This window comes from Dermacentor andersoni, chromosome 4 (genome assembly GCF_023375885.2).
Source record: "Dermacentor andersoni chromosome 4, qqDerAnde1_hic_scaffold, whole genome shotgun sequence".
In the NCBI taxonomy this organism is placed as follows: domain Eukaryota; kingdom Metazoa; phylum Arthropoda; class Arachnida; order Ixodida; family Ixodidae; genus Dermacentor; species Dermacentor andersoni.
Window position 1 is genome coordinate 192,559,655 of NC_092817.1, and position 19,742 is coordinate 192,579,396.

General features: G+C 44.4%; 1 protein-coding gene and 1 pseudogene across 2 annotated transcripts in view; one reads left to right on the top strand and one right to left on the bottom strand.

Annotated features, from left to right (window-relative positions):
• Positions 1–374: 374 nt before the first annotated feature.
• The window catches only part of LOC126530441 (cytochrome P450 3A12-like), a 45,399-nt gene continuing 26,031 nt past the window's right edge, over positions 375–19,742 (top strand). The window contains exons 1-3 of one of the 2 annotated variants that reach the window (XM_055070597.2): positions 375–617; positions 1,108–1,297; positions 8,497–8,709. In XM_055070597.2, the coding sequence (XP_054926572.2) occupies positions 447–617; positions 1,108–1,297; positions 8,497–8,709 (574 nt within the window). In that variant the 5' untranslated portion in view covers positions 375–446. The remainder of the gene's footprint in view (positions 618–1,107; positions 1,298–8,496; positions 8,710–19,742) is intronic. The other variant, XM_055070596.2, reaches the window with a different exon arrangement.
• On the bottom strand, positions 10,984–12,570 carry LOC129384944 (uncharacterized; annotated as a pseudogene).

Here is a 19,742-nt window from a genome sequence, read left to right on the forward strand (position 1 = left end):
CCCATACGTCCCACACTTCGCTTCATTTGCAACGGCCCGCACGAAACAGATTGTCCGCGCCAGCCAGTATATCGCGAAATGATGCCACCTGCGAGCTGCGCTCGAATTTCGCAGTAGGGAGTATCGTAATCGTCGGTGAATATGTTTATTCCTCGTTTCCACTCATTTTATTCATAGCGTATTAGTGCTTCAATCCAAGGTATATCGCGTTTTGCATCCGCTCATCAGTGCGATTTTCGCGCTCATTCATAAATGAAGTAGCAGTAAGTAAGCCTTTCCAACCACTTCATCGTAATCATCTAACTGCCACCTACACGAACCGCAAATGTACTCGTGGTCTCGTTTGCCGGCGCTGAATTCAATCCAGCGATCCCTTCGTACTGGTGCAGGAAAAAAAAAAATAAACGTGGGAGAGAGACAGAAGCGGCTCCGCAGCGCTTGACAGCATGTGGGCCGAAGTGTTGCTGTCGCTGCTGCTGGTGGCAGCGTCCGCGTCGCTGTCGTGGTTCCTGCGGAGAAAGCGGAAGCTAGGCCTCTTCCGGCGTCATGGCATCCCGGGACCCGACCCGGACTTCTTCTGGGGAAACTTCTTGCAACTCAAGGAGGACCGCGTGCAAGTGAGTGCGCACAAGTAGATTTTAGCGATGGCGGGGAAGTATAGCAGAAACCAGTAGCGTATAGGCCAGGGCAAAAGAAGTCGCGTAAGGCATGCAATTATTGCCACCGTGGTTTCTCAGAAGCCCTACTCTGCTTTTATGAAAGGCTCCCATAGGACGATTTCCCGCTTACTGCAGCAGCGTGTAGGCCACTCAGTTTGAGTTGACGGGTGCTGCAGACTTGCAAGCGCTAGCCTGTTGACGTGATCCTCATCTCATCGTTTAATACGATGGGTCGTTAAGCTGGCGCACTGGTGCGCGTACTCTAGATGCGTATAAATAATGCTGCGTCAGCGCTTGCTTCTTGGCCGCGGGAGCTTACTTAGGGCAGCACAGGTAAAAGAAGCTTTAGGGACATTATAGAGGCACGAAAGGATTTATTTAAGATCATATCAGACGGCGGCTGCGTGAATGCGCGGCCTTCCCAATTTTCCCCTTCTTTCTGGCGCAGGTCATGGAACGGTGGATAGCTGAGTACGGCAAGGTGTTCGGATACTATAGCGGCGAGATGCCGTACATTGTGGTCTCGGACCTGGATGTAGTCAAGGAGTGCCTCGTCAAGGAGTTCCCCACCTTCCACGACCGGGCGCCGTTCGTGCTCAGCGTGGAACCTTTCGCCAGCTGCATGCTACAGCTGAAAGGCAGGCACTATTCCACAGGCTGTCGTGCCATATACTAGCAGGTAGAGGTGAAGGGTGCTCTGTTACGCAGCAGAGGTAGTGCAACACTAAAGTCGTGCAAGCATCGTTATCACTGCTGGTCGGTACGGTAATTCCTATCTGGTTCTCTCAGGTAATGCCCAAGGCTTGGAAGTTTGGACGTTCGTGATATCGCGTCTATTGTACCAGTTAGTCATATCTTTCTAAAAAGACGTGGAAGTGGCCACATGTCGTGAAGCCAAAGCTGTTGGTAGGAGTAGGTGTTTCAGTTTAGTTTATTATTCTTTAAATACAATGCATTGGAAAGATACAATCTACAGACGAGGGTCCCAAAGTCCAAGACTGCAACGGGACCCTCGGTAAATAGTAACAATGCAGAGATGTATTAAAGAACAAACTTACTAAAACAAACGAACACAATCGCGAAAATACAACAAATAATATAAATGAAAACAAATTGTATTTATATAAGCCTGTAGTGCACAAAAAAAAAAAACTGTCAGTACATACAAATGACAAATATAGTGTAACGAATGACGTAAACTTAGTTACTCATATAAAACAGCTTAAGAGCATGACTAAATCTATGAAAGGATCAAGATTTCATGCTAACGGGTAAACCATTCCACAGTTTTATAGCAGCGATTGATGATGTCATTTTTCCATAGTTAGAATGAACCATAGGTAGTAGAAAATTAGAGTTACGTGCAAACCTGGTATTATTGTTATTGATGAGGTGTCTAGAATCAATGAATTGGTATGAGAGCTGTTTAGTAAGTAATTTATAAAACATAATTATTAGATGATATTTGAACAAGTTCGTTACAACAAGAATGCTATGTTCACGAAGTAGAGGAGTAGCACTCGTGAGAAACCCACTGTTAGTGATAATGCGTATTGCTTGGTTTTGTAAGTGCTGAATAGATGAGATATGACAGTTATATGTGTTTCCCAAGGAAACAATGTCCTAATTAATGTGGGGGTGAACGACGGCAAAGTATAATGCTAATAATGCGTCTTTAGAGAAGTATGGTATTGATTTGATTAATGCTTTAATACCGAAAGTACACTTTTGCTTAATTAAGGCAATGTGTTGAGAAAACTTAAGGTTAGAATCTAATTTGATGCCCAAAAATGATACACAATCGGAGACGGGAATGTGATGACCATCTAGAGTTATCTCAGGTAAACCGGTTAGTATTCTTTGGCTAGATCGAAAAATCATGAATTGAATTTTTGAAAGATTGATAAGTAATTGATTGGACGAACACCAAGCAGCAATATGGTCAAGCTCATTGTTTAATTTAAGGATTAAGGTTGTTAAAGAACTGTTACGTAACGAGATAGTTGTATCGTCTGCGTATAGCACACAGTGTGCCGACTTAAGACAAGTGGGTAAATCACTAATATAAATAGAGAATAATAAGGGACCTAGTATGGAGCCTTGTGGTGTACCTTGGTTAATAACTTTAGTATCAGAATAAGCCCCTCCCCAAAAAAAAAACTGTTTGTTCTCTATCCAATACGTAACTTTTTAGGAGTTTTAGTACTGGACCGGTAATTCCCAGGGCTTCTAGCTTAGTAAAAAGAATGTTATGATTAATTGTATCAAAAGCTTTAATGAAGTCTAAAAATACCGAACCAACAATGTTGCCCGTATCAATCGAGTGACGAATGTAGTCGGTTAGGGATATTAAAGCCAAGTTAGTCGAACTGCCAGCGCGAAAACCAAATTGAGAAGATTGCAACAAATTAAATTTGTTGAAGTAATTATTTAGGCGCTTGCAAAATAACTTCTCAACAACTTTACTAATCGATGATAGAATAGAAATAGGACAATAGTTAAACACCTCCGTTTTATCACCTTTCTTGTGTATAGGAATAATCTTATCCCTTTTAAGCGAAGTGGGAAAAATACCACAGTTAAAAATATTATTAATTATAATACAAAGTGTATCACAAATAAGCGGTGCAACAAGTTTTAGATCAAATGCAGAAATATTATCTAAGCCAGGGCTAGAATTCATTAGAGCTAATACCATGGAACATACCTCATCCGCAGTTACGGGAAAGAGAAAAAAAAAAAAAGAATGATTGCGGCGAATAATGGGATAAGTAGTAGCCATAGAACGACTGCTGTATATATTGTAGAAGTAGTCACTGAAACTATTTGCTATGCTAGAAGAATCAGTATGAGTTTTATTGTTGTAGTTTATTTTATCAGCATTATTACCGGACTTAGGTAAGTTCATGAACGCAATAAGAAGTTGTCATTGTTTTTTGGGATTGCTCTTGTGTTTCGGAAATTCATTTTCGTAATACTGTCGTTTAGACTTCTTTGGCAAGTTATTCAGAATGTTCAATAATTTTTATAGCGTGCCGCTAAGCGTACATTAAAAGGTTTCTTCTTAGTCTTTTTGTATAGGTTTTCTTTTTTTCTCATACTAGTCAGTAGACCTCTCATTACCCAAGGGTTACCGGGAAACTTAAAATGTTTCTTGCATCGGACGGTAGCGGTGTTTGCGCAAAAGGCCTGTAGAAAGATAGAACAAAAATTTTCAAGAGCCCGATCGGGATCGTGCAGGGAGTTAATTGCAGACCAATCAGTATTTTTATAGTGTTAGCAAAACTGTCTCGGTCAAACTTGGAGGAAAAGTAGCAAGGCTCGGACTGAGGTATTTTGGCCTCAAAAGAGACGGATATTGGGAAATGGTCTGTGATCTGCGTATCTATGACCCTGCTGTCGGTTGAATTACGCACTTTAATCTGGCAATTTTCAGTCCATAAGAACGGCCGACTGTTCTTTCTTCAGTGCAAGGGCCTTGCTGAATAACGTATGTTGTCGATTGTGAGGTGTTCGTTAATGTAAATGGGATTATCATTACTACCAGAAAAGCCAATCTGGGAGCATATAGCAGACGAGTTTTTCGACCCTTGCGAAGAAATTCATTCTTTTTGTTACGTGAACAAAAACGAACAATGATTTTGCTGTCCGACATCTTGCTGGACACGCGATGAACTATACCAACGTCTCCAGAAGAAATTGGGCACTCAATTGCATCGGCAACCTTCTTCAAGATCGCAGAGCATTCCTCTCCTTGTGATCATGGAATGCCTTTAATTTCAATGTTATTCATTCTGCTATACTGTTCCATGTCTGCGATTATCTTGGTTAATGCTTGATTCTGAGAAGTTAATGCTTTGTTAGTAGTTACCACTTCACTGAACGTCGCTTTGAATGTGTCATACTGTTCGCTCATGAAGCGCACGCTTTCAGCTAGAGAAGCAAGGTTGCCAATTCCCTTCACGCCTCTTCCGAATCTTGGCAGCCAGACTGTCAAGTGCATCAAGCTTATCATTAAGCAGCGATTCGAGATGCTCAATTTTTTTCAGCGAGTTAAGTTTTGGTTGGCATCGCAGAAAATAGACCAAAAACAAGAGACACGCTTTTGAGCAGCAGCCGCAAGAGCTGCATAGGACGCAGTGAAAAGTAGAAAAAAAGCTAACCTGCAGTACACATATGGGAAGGTTAGGCTGCGTCCTGTTTTGTTGCAGCCGCTGCTCAACAGTGAAGCTGGTGCCAGGATGGTCCCCTATATATGGCTCTCCAGCCGATCAAGCGCAGGCGCCGTAGTTCCAAGTCCACGGAAGCCTCAGTGTCAGCCTGCTGAGTGTGCGCAGTATGCTCTGCTAGGCAGCTGGTAGGATCAGGCCGTCTGCTGCGTCAGAGGGGAGGCACGGTGATATGGACTGTAGACAGCGGGGAACACGAGCTGCAGTAAAAATATGGGAAGGTTAGGCTGCGTCCTGTTTTGTTGCAGCCGCTGCTCAACAGTCCACAAGAAAACCGATAACGAAACTAGATTCCTTCATCTGACAAATGACAACGCGACATCGGTCTTCTTGTGTGAAGCATGCAAGTGGCCACTTTAATAGATTCCCTTTCCCCTTCCCTCACACTTCCGCCTTTTAATTTTAAGAATTTTCGTGGTGGGCGGTGGTTAATTACCGCTTGAATCAAGCTTTATTTGACGCTTGGTGTCCATGAAATTCATATGGGATGACGGAGTTAACTGTAGTAGTGCCATTGAATATTCAAGGAAAATCAAGCAATGTGGTCTGATATTTCGAAGATTTTATCATTTGTATGCTGTTTTTAATCGACTTCAATAAATAGGAAATTCAGAACAACAGTGCCAATGAAAAAATTCTACACCATATTGAAAAATAGCCGATTGAGCTTTCTGTTGCTCAATACGCGTTACATAAAACAGTTTCCGAAGCCCGAAAGAAGCCCGCGAAAGCATGAAACAGCCCGTGAACAATTATTTATCTAAGGAATCTCGAGCTCATGTTGTACGACTACCTACACTTGTTCTTGAACGAATGAGATACGCAGACTAGTTTGGCAAAGCAAGTTCAGTGAAGAAGGTCCGACTCGACGAAAGCGCTGACGCTGCTAATGAGAAAGCTTCTACTTATTCACTAAGTGATGCTGAAGGTATTGTGTGTAATGGAGATCACACGACGTATAGGCACGTGACCTATAAGGAAAAGAAAGTTGAAAGAACCCGTGCAGCCTTTTGGGTCAACTAATATGAGTGCCAAAATCTGGAAAGTGAATACGAACATTGTCGCTGTTCAGGTAGTTGCGACATTCGACATTCGCCTGGATAAGTCCAGTTGTTATCGCAATAATAATACATGTCTCATACCAATTTCAAAATGATGCACGCTACAGTTTAGTCGAGGGTCCGCCCGAATGTCTAGAGACGCGTGGTTTGCAAATGGTTGTCGAAACTCCATTCTATGTTGCATAAATCTAAAGAGTGCAGTTAATTATTCCAGTATCGGTAAGCGATTGTATTAAGACATTATTACATGGGGGCGAAATGCGAAAACACCCGCGTACATAGATTCAGGTGCACGTTAAAGAACCCCAGGTGGTTCAAATTTCCAGAGTACCACACTACGGCGTGCCTCATAATAAGAAAGTGGTTTTGGCACGTAAAGCCACATAATTTAATTTTAGGACATATTATGCAGGCAGCATTATGTACTGCGTACACGAAGTGCTTTTATGCATTGGATGGACTCAACCTAAAGTGCTGTATGATCTTGCTCAGAAACTGATGACGTTGAATATTCATTGTTGTATTAGACTAATCATGCTCTGCACAGAAAGACCAAATTAAGTGATCAAATGCGTCCACTGGAGAGAATGCCATCTCACTAAAAAAAAATCGTGTCACATATAAAAAGTTAACATCGAAAGTGCGCCCTGAGCCCCTTAAAGGAAATCCTGGAAGCTCCAAGAATTTCAGGAAACTACAAGAGCGATGTAATATTTTCGTCACGAAATATATTTTACAGAAATACTCCTTTGCTCTAGTTTCTAGAATTGCCTGTCGCTCCGATCCACTCGGCAACATTGCGGTGGCATGTTCCCAGCACTAAATCTGCATGAGTAGCCTGTAATGAAACATTTTGTTCTCGTAAATACTTTTCTCATTGCTTTACTTCTTGCACTTGCATCAGTTTATAGCTGCTTCCCTTAGACTTATTGCACAGAGCCCTGCATCGAATTGCGCACGTTTGGATAGGTCACATGGAAGGGTACGTTTATAGTACATCCCTATTATATCCCGTCATTCTCTAGCATAGCGTTTCAAAAGACGTGGCACATAAGTAGTGAGGCTATCCGTACCAAACTTTATGACTACCAACTGGCGTTTATTACAAAAAGTCTTGAATAATCACGACCAGATATAGTTGTACAAGTTGAAATGCGCACCACAAACCAAGAGCACGCCAAGGCCTAAGGCGGCTCCCCGCGTGCAGATCCCAAGTAAGCAAATTCTTTATCTGTCAACGCTATGGAAGGCTTACTAACGCGATTGCCTCGTGCAATAGCCGCTGCCTCAATGACAAGTCTTGCGTTTTCGTGCGCATTTCTTGCCATTTCTTTCTCTTCTGCATTTCTGTTTTGTCAAAAAAGTGAACGACATTTGCATAGAGAGAAATGCATTCCGAGGGAACCCTCTCCCACTTTTTGCACTTTCTAATTATGCTCCTGCAACCTCACATTTAGGCACCTTCTCGTCTGTCCCACATAACGCAGCCCGCAGGAAAGAGGTATGCTATACACTACTTCTCTTGAACAGTCAACGATACCCTTTCTGTGTGCAATGTTGCATGAGATTGAGATACGGATAGCACACAGGCAGGTCTGTCCCAACACTCACCCATGAAACTGCTATACTGGCGTCTTTCGCAAATAGCGTCGAGCCATAAACTGAAGCGAGGTGTGAGACCGGGCTAGTTGGTATGCCATGATGACGTAATCAGCGCGAGGGTGGGCACAGAACACAGGAAAAATACGAAGCTCGGGAATTATTATCTCGGAACTGTTGTCACCCTGAGAAGTCGTTCCAAGTGGATTCACCTTGCAAGATCAGTGGCTATAATTTGTAAATTGCAATATAGGCCATAAAGGTAATTATTTAAAAAGCTAATTGCGAATTTTTGTTAATTAGTCACTTGTGTATTTCAATTTTTTGTGCAAGTAATATCCGCCTGTTCGAGTAGACGAGTTCATGAACTAGAATTGTGAAATCTGCCACAGGCAACCTTTAAAAAAAATTTGAAAGTGTACGCTGAAACACCCGGTATATGTGCATATACTACAAGCGTCTATGCCGTGTGTGTTCGAACGCTGCCGCGGATCAGGCTACGCTTCACGACTATGCATGTGTTGCTGTCCAGAACGGCGTCTCATTTTCATCGTAGCCCAAGCGGCTGCCGTCAGCAGGTTTTGCAGAGCGCCGAAACGTTCAGCTGCCACACCACCTGGCCAGTGCTCGGTGCCTATAAAATTGGCGCTGACATTTACATTGGCTTTACTGGCGAACAAATTTTGTTCTTGAAGGATTGTACAGCAGTTCTACAAATAGGCACTAGTATACAGCGAAACCAATCGGGAAGAGCGAGGACTGCGAGAACGAGCCGCCTCTCGGGACTGTGGCGCGGGAGTACAAAGGCACACGCGGCAGCTTCTGCAACGCTTGTGCCCGGCGACTCAGGCGCATTTTGCACAGCCCAGAAGGCGCCATGGTGACGTCCATGGAGTTCTCGTTGAAAATGTCCACACAATCCGACGGCGCCGCGCGATCGTTTTGCAGGCGCCGAGTGGAAGCGCGTGCGCAGCGTGCTCAACCCGACGTTCAGCTCGGTCAAGATGAAGCAGATGGCGCCGATCGTTCGCAGCTGCGTCGACTCGATGATGGAAGTGCTCGAGGAGCGTTGCCGCGCCCAGCAGACGGTCGACATGTTCAAAGTGGCCCAGGGGTTCTCTCTCGACGTCATCACCAAGTGTGCCTTCGCCTGGCAGGTCGGTACATATACTTTTTCGCTTGCAGTTCGTTTCAACGAGCTGGCTCTAGAGCTTCAGTAAAGAATACGAGAGGGAAGGATGACGCTATCTTCGGTGCGCGTCGCCAGTGTACAGTTCAGCTGATATGGGAATGACTTGGAAGTCAACGGGCTTGTTCAAACTCCGTTTTTCGGACTGTTTAACTTTGTTGCATCTCACTGACCATCACCGATTCGTAGTGCGGCAATGATTGCTCTGACTAAGCGTCTGGTTCCTTCCGTTCGACATTCTTCCATTCGACATTATACAAAACGGAAATATTGTTTTGAATATAGGGTGCGTTCATATAAAGATGGACTAAGGGAGTCCCGACTACTATTCTTTTTCAGCCAAATTTTTACGTGAGGTGTACAAAGGCCTCCGTAGCAAGGAATCAACATTTGTGGGCTGTTTTTGTCTGTGCCATGCTACGACCAAGTAAACTCAATTTACCATGATCCCGTGACAGAAGTCGCATAGATGTAGAGTACAATGTCTATTGCTTAGAAAACTTTATTCTCTAAACGACGCGCTTATGAAGTTGCGACATTTTGCAACTCGATAACAAGATTTTTGCACGTTGTCTCAGTTAAGGCTTTTTTGTGTGAAACAAAGACGTATGTTGGAAAAGTAGACTCGGTTTCATTGTGTGCAAGGGTTCTTGTGCCTAACATAAAATTTTTGTAAACATAAAACATATTCAGAAACCCTCTTGCGACTTATCTCAGGAACCCTTTACTGCATGAATCCTTTACTGCATGGAGTCATCCCGCTTTCCCACTGTAGGCTGGTGCATCGCTCATATACACCGGAAGCATTTGATACAGCAGGTGTAATTAGAGAGTAGTGTCAGAAGTAGTTTCCCCAGAGCAGCTTAAACACCTCGCTGTGCGCGCTCTCGCGTGCTTACTACCTCAACGTACCGTAGGGAAAATACGGCTACAGGAGCCTTGAAATCCCAAGCTCAACTCATTTCATGTCTCAGCAGAAGCAATATATATATATATATATATATATATATATATATATATATATATATATATGGGCATGTTCAGATAAGAACGGTAATCGAGGTCCCATGCCCATTTTTCGTTTTCAATGAAATTTGTATATCTGATGGGCAAATGTGTCCACACAAAGGAAGGAACCTTAGTTTTGCAAGAAACTTCGTAGTTTTCTCGTAAAAAAATCGTATGTCACAAGAGGTGGAGAACGTCGTTTTTGCCACTTCGCAAAGTTGCAAGTTTGGAGCCTCACTACATGCACAATAAATTTCTTCCGCACATAAGTATTTTTTAGTTACCTCTTCGCAACATGTACTATACGAACAAATAAAAAAACAATTTTTCGTTTTGTCAGTCTTCTAAATAAAAAATCGCAAACTTCGCTTCCAGAGCTATTCGGTGCAAAAAAGGCACTTCTCAGGGCAGCCTCAGGGCAAGATGCGTAAATATCTCCACACTTAATCTTTTTCTCAGTATTTTCCAGTTACATTTACTCACTTTAGGCAAGTTTTGTAGTTTTAAACTTCACAGATATTTTTAAATATGGCCTCAAATTTGGCCGAAGATCAAAAACGTCAAAAAAGTGACAACTCTGACTTCGATTAAAAAAAATACATCATCGTCGAATTTCATTAAAATTTGCCTGAATAATCCTCAATAATCGTTAGTTCTAAGGTACCTAAAAGGTGTTGCATTATATTGTTTTAAAGTATGAAAATGAATACAAAACTGAGTTCATGTTTTTGTTATCTAGAATTGCTTTTTGCTGCCTCTTAGAAATAGTAACTCTCAGAAATTTGTTTTAGCACTCACTGAACTTGGTTACATTTTATTTACCACAATATCCGAACGATCCTCAATGTTTGTAGAGCTTCTACTCGCTTGTTGGCGGCGTTTTTGATACGTCAAAATGGGAATAAATTCGCTATTTCACCTGTCTCAAGAACTGGTTGGCGGCAGTCAAACGTTTTTTGTATTGCCTAATTTATCATACTAAGTTACATTGGTATGTAATAGTTTCTTTAAAAATATTGGATCATTTATCGGTGCTTAGAAAAGTTTTTATATATAAAAATGAATATTAATGTGTTTCTGAAGCCGACGTATCCGCACCTGCATCTGTTTACCTCTGTGTTCAATGGTTCTACAGGGCACTGTCAGGAGACAAAACGTCGTCTTCTGAGGGGGACAATTTATCTGCAAGGTTTTTAATCAGCAGGAGTTTTAATCGGGATACAATTTACAAATGGTATGCCGCTTTATCTGCAGATTGCAATTCAGAAAATCGTAACAAGAAATAAACGGCAGCAGTTGACTTCGGTATGCGCACAGTATATTGTCCAGCCCGAAGCACAAACCAAATCACAGTCACTTCCATTCCGAAGCAGCGGTGGAGGCCACATGGATGCACTGCCTTCATTTGATTGAACGTACTTCCACATGTGGAGCGTCCGAACTCCGGGCACTTTCTTTGCCGTTTTCCATTCTTCCTTCTTCATTTCGCGAAAGCTTGCAAGCTCCCTCTGTGGGAGCTCCAAAATGGTGATGTTCTTTAGCGTTCCTTGAATTGCGTCCACGAAGCCGCTGGCTGTTTGTATGGCCTCACTTGCAGGCTTCCGCAAGTTGTGGTGTGATGCTAGATGTTTCACAAGCCCACCAACGCCGTCGCAAGCATTTTTGCCGTGTCCAGTGGCCGAAAACATCCATTTCGTCTCTTGACATTCACTGCGTTGTAGCTAATGAAACTGATATTTATTCTTGAAGTGAGCGGGAGCCCCGTCGCTCACATGTGTTACCTTAGTGTAGATTGGCGCGTTGTCTTCGAGGTGTGCTTTGATTTTCGACAGAGCCAAACATGCATGAGCTGAATCATGAGACATATTGTCGGAAATAACGGCGTAGTTCCGAGTCGATTTTCTTGACGTGACAACGCAGGTAAACACGGTGACCTGCTTCGTCTGCCAATGGTACGCTTGTACTGCGTCTGGAAGCACAACTGTGCAGTTTTCGGTGAAATCAAAATGCAAAACAATTGCACCTCTCTCGCAGCTCTGTTTTTGTTCATCTATTGCTTTTGCTTGCACAGATCTGATATAGTTGTGGGGAATCCATTTCATGGTCATTCTTAGAAATTCTCTCATAAATGATGAAGCCGTAAGAGTTTTTTGAACTAGCTCACCGTATTCCCATGAAGCAATCAACACCTCGTCCTCGCTGCTCATATCAAAATTTTCCAAAGTGAAAATGCCATCTTGTGGACAGCGCTCACAATTCCTGAGGAAACATGACGCAGTAGGTTCCTGGCATACGCAGAGACTCTGCATATCATTGGGAGAAAGCGACCTTCCGGAGGCGTTCTGCAGTCCCACGAGGCACAACTGAAAGTTTGCACAGCACACGCAAACACACACTTGCCACTGTGGCGAGCATTTCACCCACTTAGGACGCAAGGATATGAATTTTGTGAGGCCAACCTGGGAGGCAGGGTGAGCTTGCTTGTAGAGGCGGAATGCTTCTCGCAAGGACCGCGTCATGAACCGTTCAGGTACCCATTCCTTTTCTTCCTTCTTTTCGATTCTCACAACATCCTTTTTGTTCGGTGTCTGTCTAGAGCAATCGAGTTCATCCATGGTGTAATATTCTAAAACGGTGGTAATGTCTTCGTGTTGTAGCTTACATCTTGTATATCGCTCCTGTGTTGACCATACGCCTTCTTCATCCACCATCTTCTTCGATTTTTGAATAACGTACCTCGTTGCCTCTGGAATAACTTCCTGCACATATTTCACGGTTAGGTTGCGTGGTAGCAGTGTCAGCAGCTGGCAACGCTCTTGAAAGGACGTACACATATTGTAGGCGGCATGTAGGTTGTCTTCCCAGCTGCTGCATTGCGCACACTTTTCTTGTGACGCACGCGAAGTCTCTGGGATATTATATGCTGCCTGTATCCCTGATCGTATTTTCGTCACCATAGCTCTTGCCATCTCTTCCTGCTTTCGCTTTGCATAGGAAAGTCTGAGGTGTTTTTTTAGAGCGCTCGGTGGCTTTAGGGGCAAGATTTCGGAGGAAAGGCTGACACTGGAGTTTAAATTTTCTACGATTTCTTCTCCAGGGCGGAATTCTTCGAATGTTTCGGTTGACTCTGTCTGCATATTATCTATGTCTTCCTTGAACCGACGGTAATAATTCTGACAGATGAAGTCACTTTCTCGTACTCGGAGAGCTTCTTCGGGAAGTAGGACTTTTTTTGACAGCAGCGACATTGAGGGTCTTTACACTGCGAAAATTACGTCCTTTTTCAATTCTCTGTTTGTGCCTTTTTGAGTAATCGGCACAAAACGTTCGCCGCGGAAATCTGTTCATGAATGCAAAAGCTCACCGCTTCCGAAGATTATCGTAGGACAGAAGAGCAGGTGACGGATGCAGGGCCCAGGGCTGCTTTTCCAAAAAAAGGAGATGGACAGATTGATGGATTTTTAACACAGGCTGCCCGCCGTCGACACTGACGCTGGTTCGGTCAGGCGTACGAGCTGAGACTGAGATACCAAGTATGCTTGTCGTGGGAGCCTTCGCGCGCAGAGAAGCCACGTGAGTACAGAAAACGACCCCACCGTCTACCAGGCCTGCAAAACGACAGGCGAAACTCGAGATCCGTACAACATCCGCTCATCGGGCCTGTCTCGGTCGAAGGTCCAAGGCTGAGGTATAACTGCCAGGCGTTCGGTGCGTTGCAATGGAAAGATGATAGCGGCGGCTAAAGCCTCGGTGCGGTGGCGGCACACATGGTGCTATGAAATTCGGGGTCGCGCCGGGCGTTATATAGCTATAGGAGCGGCTGCCAAGCGCGGTTCATCCATGGAGCGGCGGCAGCTCGTTAAAGGCATCTTGAGAGTAGCGACGGGTGCAATAAATGTTTGCATAAACGACCACTAACCACACGTCACTCCAAGATAACGTTCTCAAATATGCTTACAGTAATTTAAGTCCCACTGTTAGAAGAGTACGAAAGCGAATAGGAGCTTTAGACCTTTGATTGTAAGAGAAAAACACACTTAAAAATTACACTTATGAACTCAGCAACTGTAGCGTTTAAAATTTACCCACAAAAAAGACAATACTAAATCCAGCTTCTCACGATAGCGCATCCTAAGAGAAAATACTGAGCAATCGTAGGGATTGAAATCATGAACTCAGTTTTGTATTAATTTTCATACTTTAAAACAATATAATGCAACACTTTTTTGGTACCCTAATATTATCGAGTATTGTGGATTATTCAGGCAAATTTTAATGAAATTCGATGATGATGATTTTTTTTAAATCCAAGGCAGAATTGTCACTTTTTTGACGTTTTTGAACTTCGGCCTAATTTGAGGCCATATTGAAAAATATCTATCAAGTGTAGAACTACAAAACTTTCCTAAAGTGAGTACAAGTAACTGGAAAATACTGACAAAAAGATTCAGTGTGGAGATCTTTATGCATCTTGCCCTGAGGCTGCCCTGAAAAGTGCCTTTCTGCACCGCATAGCTCCGGAAACGAAGTTTGCGATTTTTTATTTAGAAGATTGACACAGGAAGAAAAAGTTTTTTTATTCGTTCGTATAGTACACGTTGCAAAGAGGTAACGAAAAAGTACTTATGTGCGGAAAAACATTATTGTGCATGCAGTGAGGCTCCAAACTTGCAACTTTGCGAAGTGGCAAGAACGACATTCTCCACTGCTTGTGACATTCGATTTTTTTCCGATAAAACTAGGAAGTTCCTTGCAAAACTGAGGTTCATTCCTTTGTGTGGACACATTTTCCCATCATATATAAAAATTTCATTGAAAACAAAAAATGGTCATGGGACCTCGATTACCGTTCTTATCTGAACATGCCCATATATATATATATATATATATATATATAGGCACTTGGTTTACTATCACAAGACCGATGAGCTCGGAATGCTTTATGAAGGTGATTTCTGTATTATATTTATACATGACCATAGAGGGGTCTAGCAATAGCAATATTGGGGGCGAGGACTTACAGAGTCGCAGTCTGTCGGAAGCACCTCCCTTGCGTAGTATGAGGGATCACGCGGCGCGCTCCTCATAGGTTTGGCTTACGGCGCTCAGTAAAAACACAGCGCGGCAGCCCTCCTGGACATTTCTGTAAGTACTCTCAAAACGGGGGAAGTTTCTTACTGTTGAAATAATAATCTTGGGCAAACTGAAAGAACAGAATCGTTTACTGTTTACCGAATACGTACAGTGAACGCCACTGCGCGTGATCGCCGCGATAGTCTCCCGAACCGGTTGCTTGCGTGAAAGGTAGGCAAACGCTGAGAGCAAACTATGTGAAATATGTTCTTATAGTGGGTTGTCTGTATGTCCGCGCACAATGTTTCGCTTTCGCTGCGAGCGCGTTGTCGCACAGTGCCGTGAGCTTTAGGTCGCAGAATATGAGCATTTGACAGTACACAAGCGACAATTGTTGAGTGGACGCTACTAGAGCTGTTGAAAAATAATGTCGTTATAGAGACTACGACGCCTACAGCGACTGTTATGTGCCGCCACGACGATTCAATCTTAATTTTGTTTTTCTAAATTCTTGCACGTTTCAATATTATTTCTGAAGTTGCGTCGCACTCAATGTTCACCGCTATTCTGCAGTGTGCAATTTGCCGCTGCCTCTGTATCGTAATCCAATGCGTTAATTCATAACGCAAACATGACCATATGCCATGCTTCTTTTAGTGTGCTTCTTACCGCACCTTTCCATTCCACTGAACTTCCCAGTATCTAGCATCAACAAGTTCATAGACCAGAGCTTCGCGACATTAGCCGGGCAGCGAGCGCGGGCGAGCGTCTCAGTGCGCGTTTTCTGCTACTCACCGAAAATCGCAGTCCCGGCGCCGTAGCAGAAATCTTCCTCGCGTCTGTGCTTGCTGCATACCCGAGTTGTAGCCGATGGCTGTTTACCGGTTCTAAGTTTCGCGAGCCGAGCTTCACGCAGCTTCTTGTCCTGCGGCTACGTGTGAATAAGGCTGACACTGGGCTCGGTTGCGTACGTCCGGCACAGCGGCACCGAAAAGTAGCCTGCCATGCTGCACGCTTCCAAATGCAGCCACTACGTATTATAGTGACTTGAAGTGTTGTCAAGCAGACACCAGGCGGGAAAGCCTCACCATTTAATCAGAACCGCAGCGCAGGTGGGACATTAAACTGTCGTTTTCAGCTCGCTTCGGCGCTTCCGAAGCAGCCGGCGCGGCCGCTGTGTCCACGCGATCCCTCATGCCACGTCACGCCGACGGTGGCGCCAGCTTTTCTAGTGGTTGAGTTTGACCCCAATAGGTTAACATTTTCTGTTTAAATTAAAGTGTTGCAACAAACGATACATTTTCGTAACAGTTGCAGTTTCTACGCTTTCGGTATTTTATTACGAAATAATTATGTAGTACAGCTGCGTATTTTTCCTTGAATTTGCGAGAAATTCTTTGCCGATTAGTCAGAAAAGATTTTCAGCTTCGTTGCTTCACGATGTCACTAATTTATGTGTCAGTGAGAAGTGCTTGTCCAAAAAGCACATTTTTCTAGTTAAAGAACTACTGTGGGCGCCATAAACTTACATTTGCTTAGACCAGTAGTCGTAATTATGTATAATTGAAAAAAAATATTGCCCGAGCACAATGCTTTGGTTTTTGAGGAATCATTTATAAAATTCGTAAAACTTGCAAGTTGCGAGAATGATCGTCTCCCTTTTTATTGGTATACAACTTTCTAAAGAAAATGCACGCTGCATCTCGTAAACCCAGGGTTTACGAGGCGCAGCGAGCATTTTTTTCTACAGGCATTTCGTTTTTTCTACAGGCGTCCTTTCTACGCAGGCCGCCCAATATAAAAAAATTTGATGTAGTGGAGACATAGTGGGGACCCCGAAGTCTGCCCTTATCTGAGCACATCCACGACGGAATAACGTAAAGCTTTTCCAGACTATTTTGATTTCATTTCTGGAATCAGCCCTCCACGATCGCTTGAACATTTATGGTACCACACCCATATCACCTGCCTGTCACACGGCGTCAGAAAAACCGCAAAATCTCCTCATCTGATACGACGTGTAGGTACTGATTATAGAAGGTTAAACAAAAAAAAATAGAAAATAAAAATAATGCTTTCTGATTCTTCACTTTTTTCGCCGTTAGCCCTCCGCTATTGCTCAAAAGATATCGGGCTGCGCCCTATTCGCCTGTCCGTCACGCGACGTCACAAAACTACGACAACTCGCCATGTGAAAGGGACGTGCATGCATTAAAGATGCATTAATGTGCCGAACAAAAGTAAAGCTGTATTTTAAATACCCGGGACTTCCTCGTTCCGAAAGCAATAGATGTCTGCCTACCGATCACTTGGACACTGGCTACTCGGACCTGCCGGGGGGCATGCATTTGCATGTAATAATTTTTTTTTTTTTTTTTGCGTGGCGGTGTAACGTTGTCGAGCCCTTTCGGCACGTTTACAACAACGTTACAACGTTGCCAACGCTTCTTCGCTGACGATCTGTTTGAGCGGCAGTTTTAGCCTTCCGTTGCACGCTGCCCCGATTATCGACCAGCCATCGCAAGCTAAGCAAGGGGAAAGGAATGAATTGCCATCGACGCGTAGCCTTCACAAGTAGTATGTCTAGCATCCGGATCAGCTGGACTTTGCTCTTGCGAAGGATCATAACGTAAGAGCTTTCTGTGAATACGGGCCAAGGCATCTTACTGGCTTCCGGGTGTATTTCATGCCAGATGACCGGACTCTGTGGCTCAGTGTGGGTTCTGCCGCTGAACACCGCGTCACTGGTTCGATTACCGGCCACGGCGATCAAATTTCAATGGTGCTGAATGTAAAAAAGGACACTCGAATTTGGACACTTAGGGCGAGAGTTAGAGAAAAAGGGACACAGTTACTTAGGTGGGCAGTAAGGAATCCCAAGTGGTCAGTATGAATCCGCAGCCCTCCACCTTGTGGTGACTTTCGAAACCCGTGTCCTGCTTCGCGGCTTAAATCTGATCAATCCATGAATCGATTCATCATACCATGACATGGCAACATGACCTTACCCTTCAAGCGCCTCCTGTAGCCTGGCATCACTAGCCGAAAGTTCCTACAGGTGTACGCACGCTGGCACTTGGACGCGAGAATGAACGCCTATGAAATCGGTCCTGTTGCTGTCTACCTTACTGACATCGACCAAAACTGTCCGTCGGAAATAACACGCTGGTGAACAGCGTCGTTCGGGTGGCCGCATGCTCATGCTTTCTTCCGTGTTCAAACGCGACCGTGCTTGATTGTCACCTCATAACTGTCTGTGATTGATCAAGTCTGAGCTACTTCGAACCAATCAATTTGTTGCTCTTTGAGCCGAGTTAGCTCTACAGGGGTTGTGTGGATTCCTTTTTTGTGTGACTTAGAAGTTCATATCGTCGTTTTTTTTTTATCTGAAGATGGTAAGCTCGAATTCGCCCCCTGTGCGCTACACCCCCAGACTTGGAGTGGTGCCTGACACCTGCAATAAGTCCCGCGACCCATTGTGGTTACACTAATAAAGATACAACCAAATTAGGACGGCCCACTAAGCTTCAACAAGACACTCTCTCACCAGAGCAGGAATTTGCCTCCCTAGTGCAGTATTCGCCCAATACCTCCCTGATGTCACCAGCAGCTGCGGCGAACCTTACCAAGGCGGTGGCCAGACCCGTAACGCAGCAGAGGAGGCTAAAAATACCTGGACCCGAATAGGCAGCCACTGGAAGCTAACCCTGGCTACAATCAACACTCGAACGCTCTCGAATGAAACTAGCTTAGCAGGGATCCTTCAGGAACTATCCGGCATTGTTTGGTATATAATTAGCCTTGTTAACGTTGCAAGAACTGGTGAGACTTATACAGTGCTGACTAACGGCCACGTCCTCTGCTTTAGAGGACTCGCAAATAAGTAGCAGTACGGAGTAGGATTCCTAATCCATAAGAACATAGCGGACAACATTGACGAATTCTACAGCATTAATGAGAAGCTAGCAGTAGTCGTAATCAAAACTTAATAAGAAGTTAGATTAAAGGTAGTACAAGCCTACGTACCAACATAAAGTCATCGATCAGTTTGCCAGTCAGTAGATCACTTTAATGAAGATGTTGAATGAGCGATGAGAAAAGTGCAAAATCGGTATGTTGTAGTCATGGGCGGCTTCAGTGAAAAGTGGAAGACGAAGACGAAGTGACTACGAGCCAGGACGCTATTCTACCTGAGCTATTCTCGCCTGATTTTTTTTTTGTATATCATGGGTAGCCGCCATGGGTTGTGGCGCGGATGCAACTTGACGTCCCCGCGCCTCTGCCGGGAATGGCAACTTCAGTGGTGGCAGAAGTTCAGTGGTGAGTGGTGAAATTCAGTGGTTCAGTGGTGGCTGAACCGGAGCCACAACCGGAGCCACAGCCGATGCCACCGCCGACGTCACAGCCGGAGCCACGACCGATGCCACGACCGATGCCACGACTGATGCCACAGCCGATGCCACCGCCGACGCCACAGCCGGTGCCGCAGCCGATGCCACAGGCGGAGCCACAGACACATCAAAGGATGCAGCGCACCGCGGTAGAATCCACAGCGCCGACTCCCGATAGATTGTCCGAAGAAGATCAGCAAGTCGTTGCGGTGTTTCGGTCGCTAATAAATACCCTTCGTGCACGTTTCAGCAAGTTGCATACTCCGTCAGCGCAAAGTGCAGTGCAAGTACTGGATGCTCTTAATCCATTGCTTGCAACTTTCGAATATGCCCCATAGCTTACCCGCAGCCTCCTATTCGCGCAACGACCACTGGCCCTTTGGTGGTCCCAGATGTGATCAACGCAGATCACCACCTATGGAACTCCACTTCGGTGTTACGGTGCTTCACTGCACACAACCATCACTTCCTTTCTCTTTTATTCTTTCTATTCCCCCTTTTCCTCATCCCCAGTGTACGGTAGAAAACCGGAC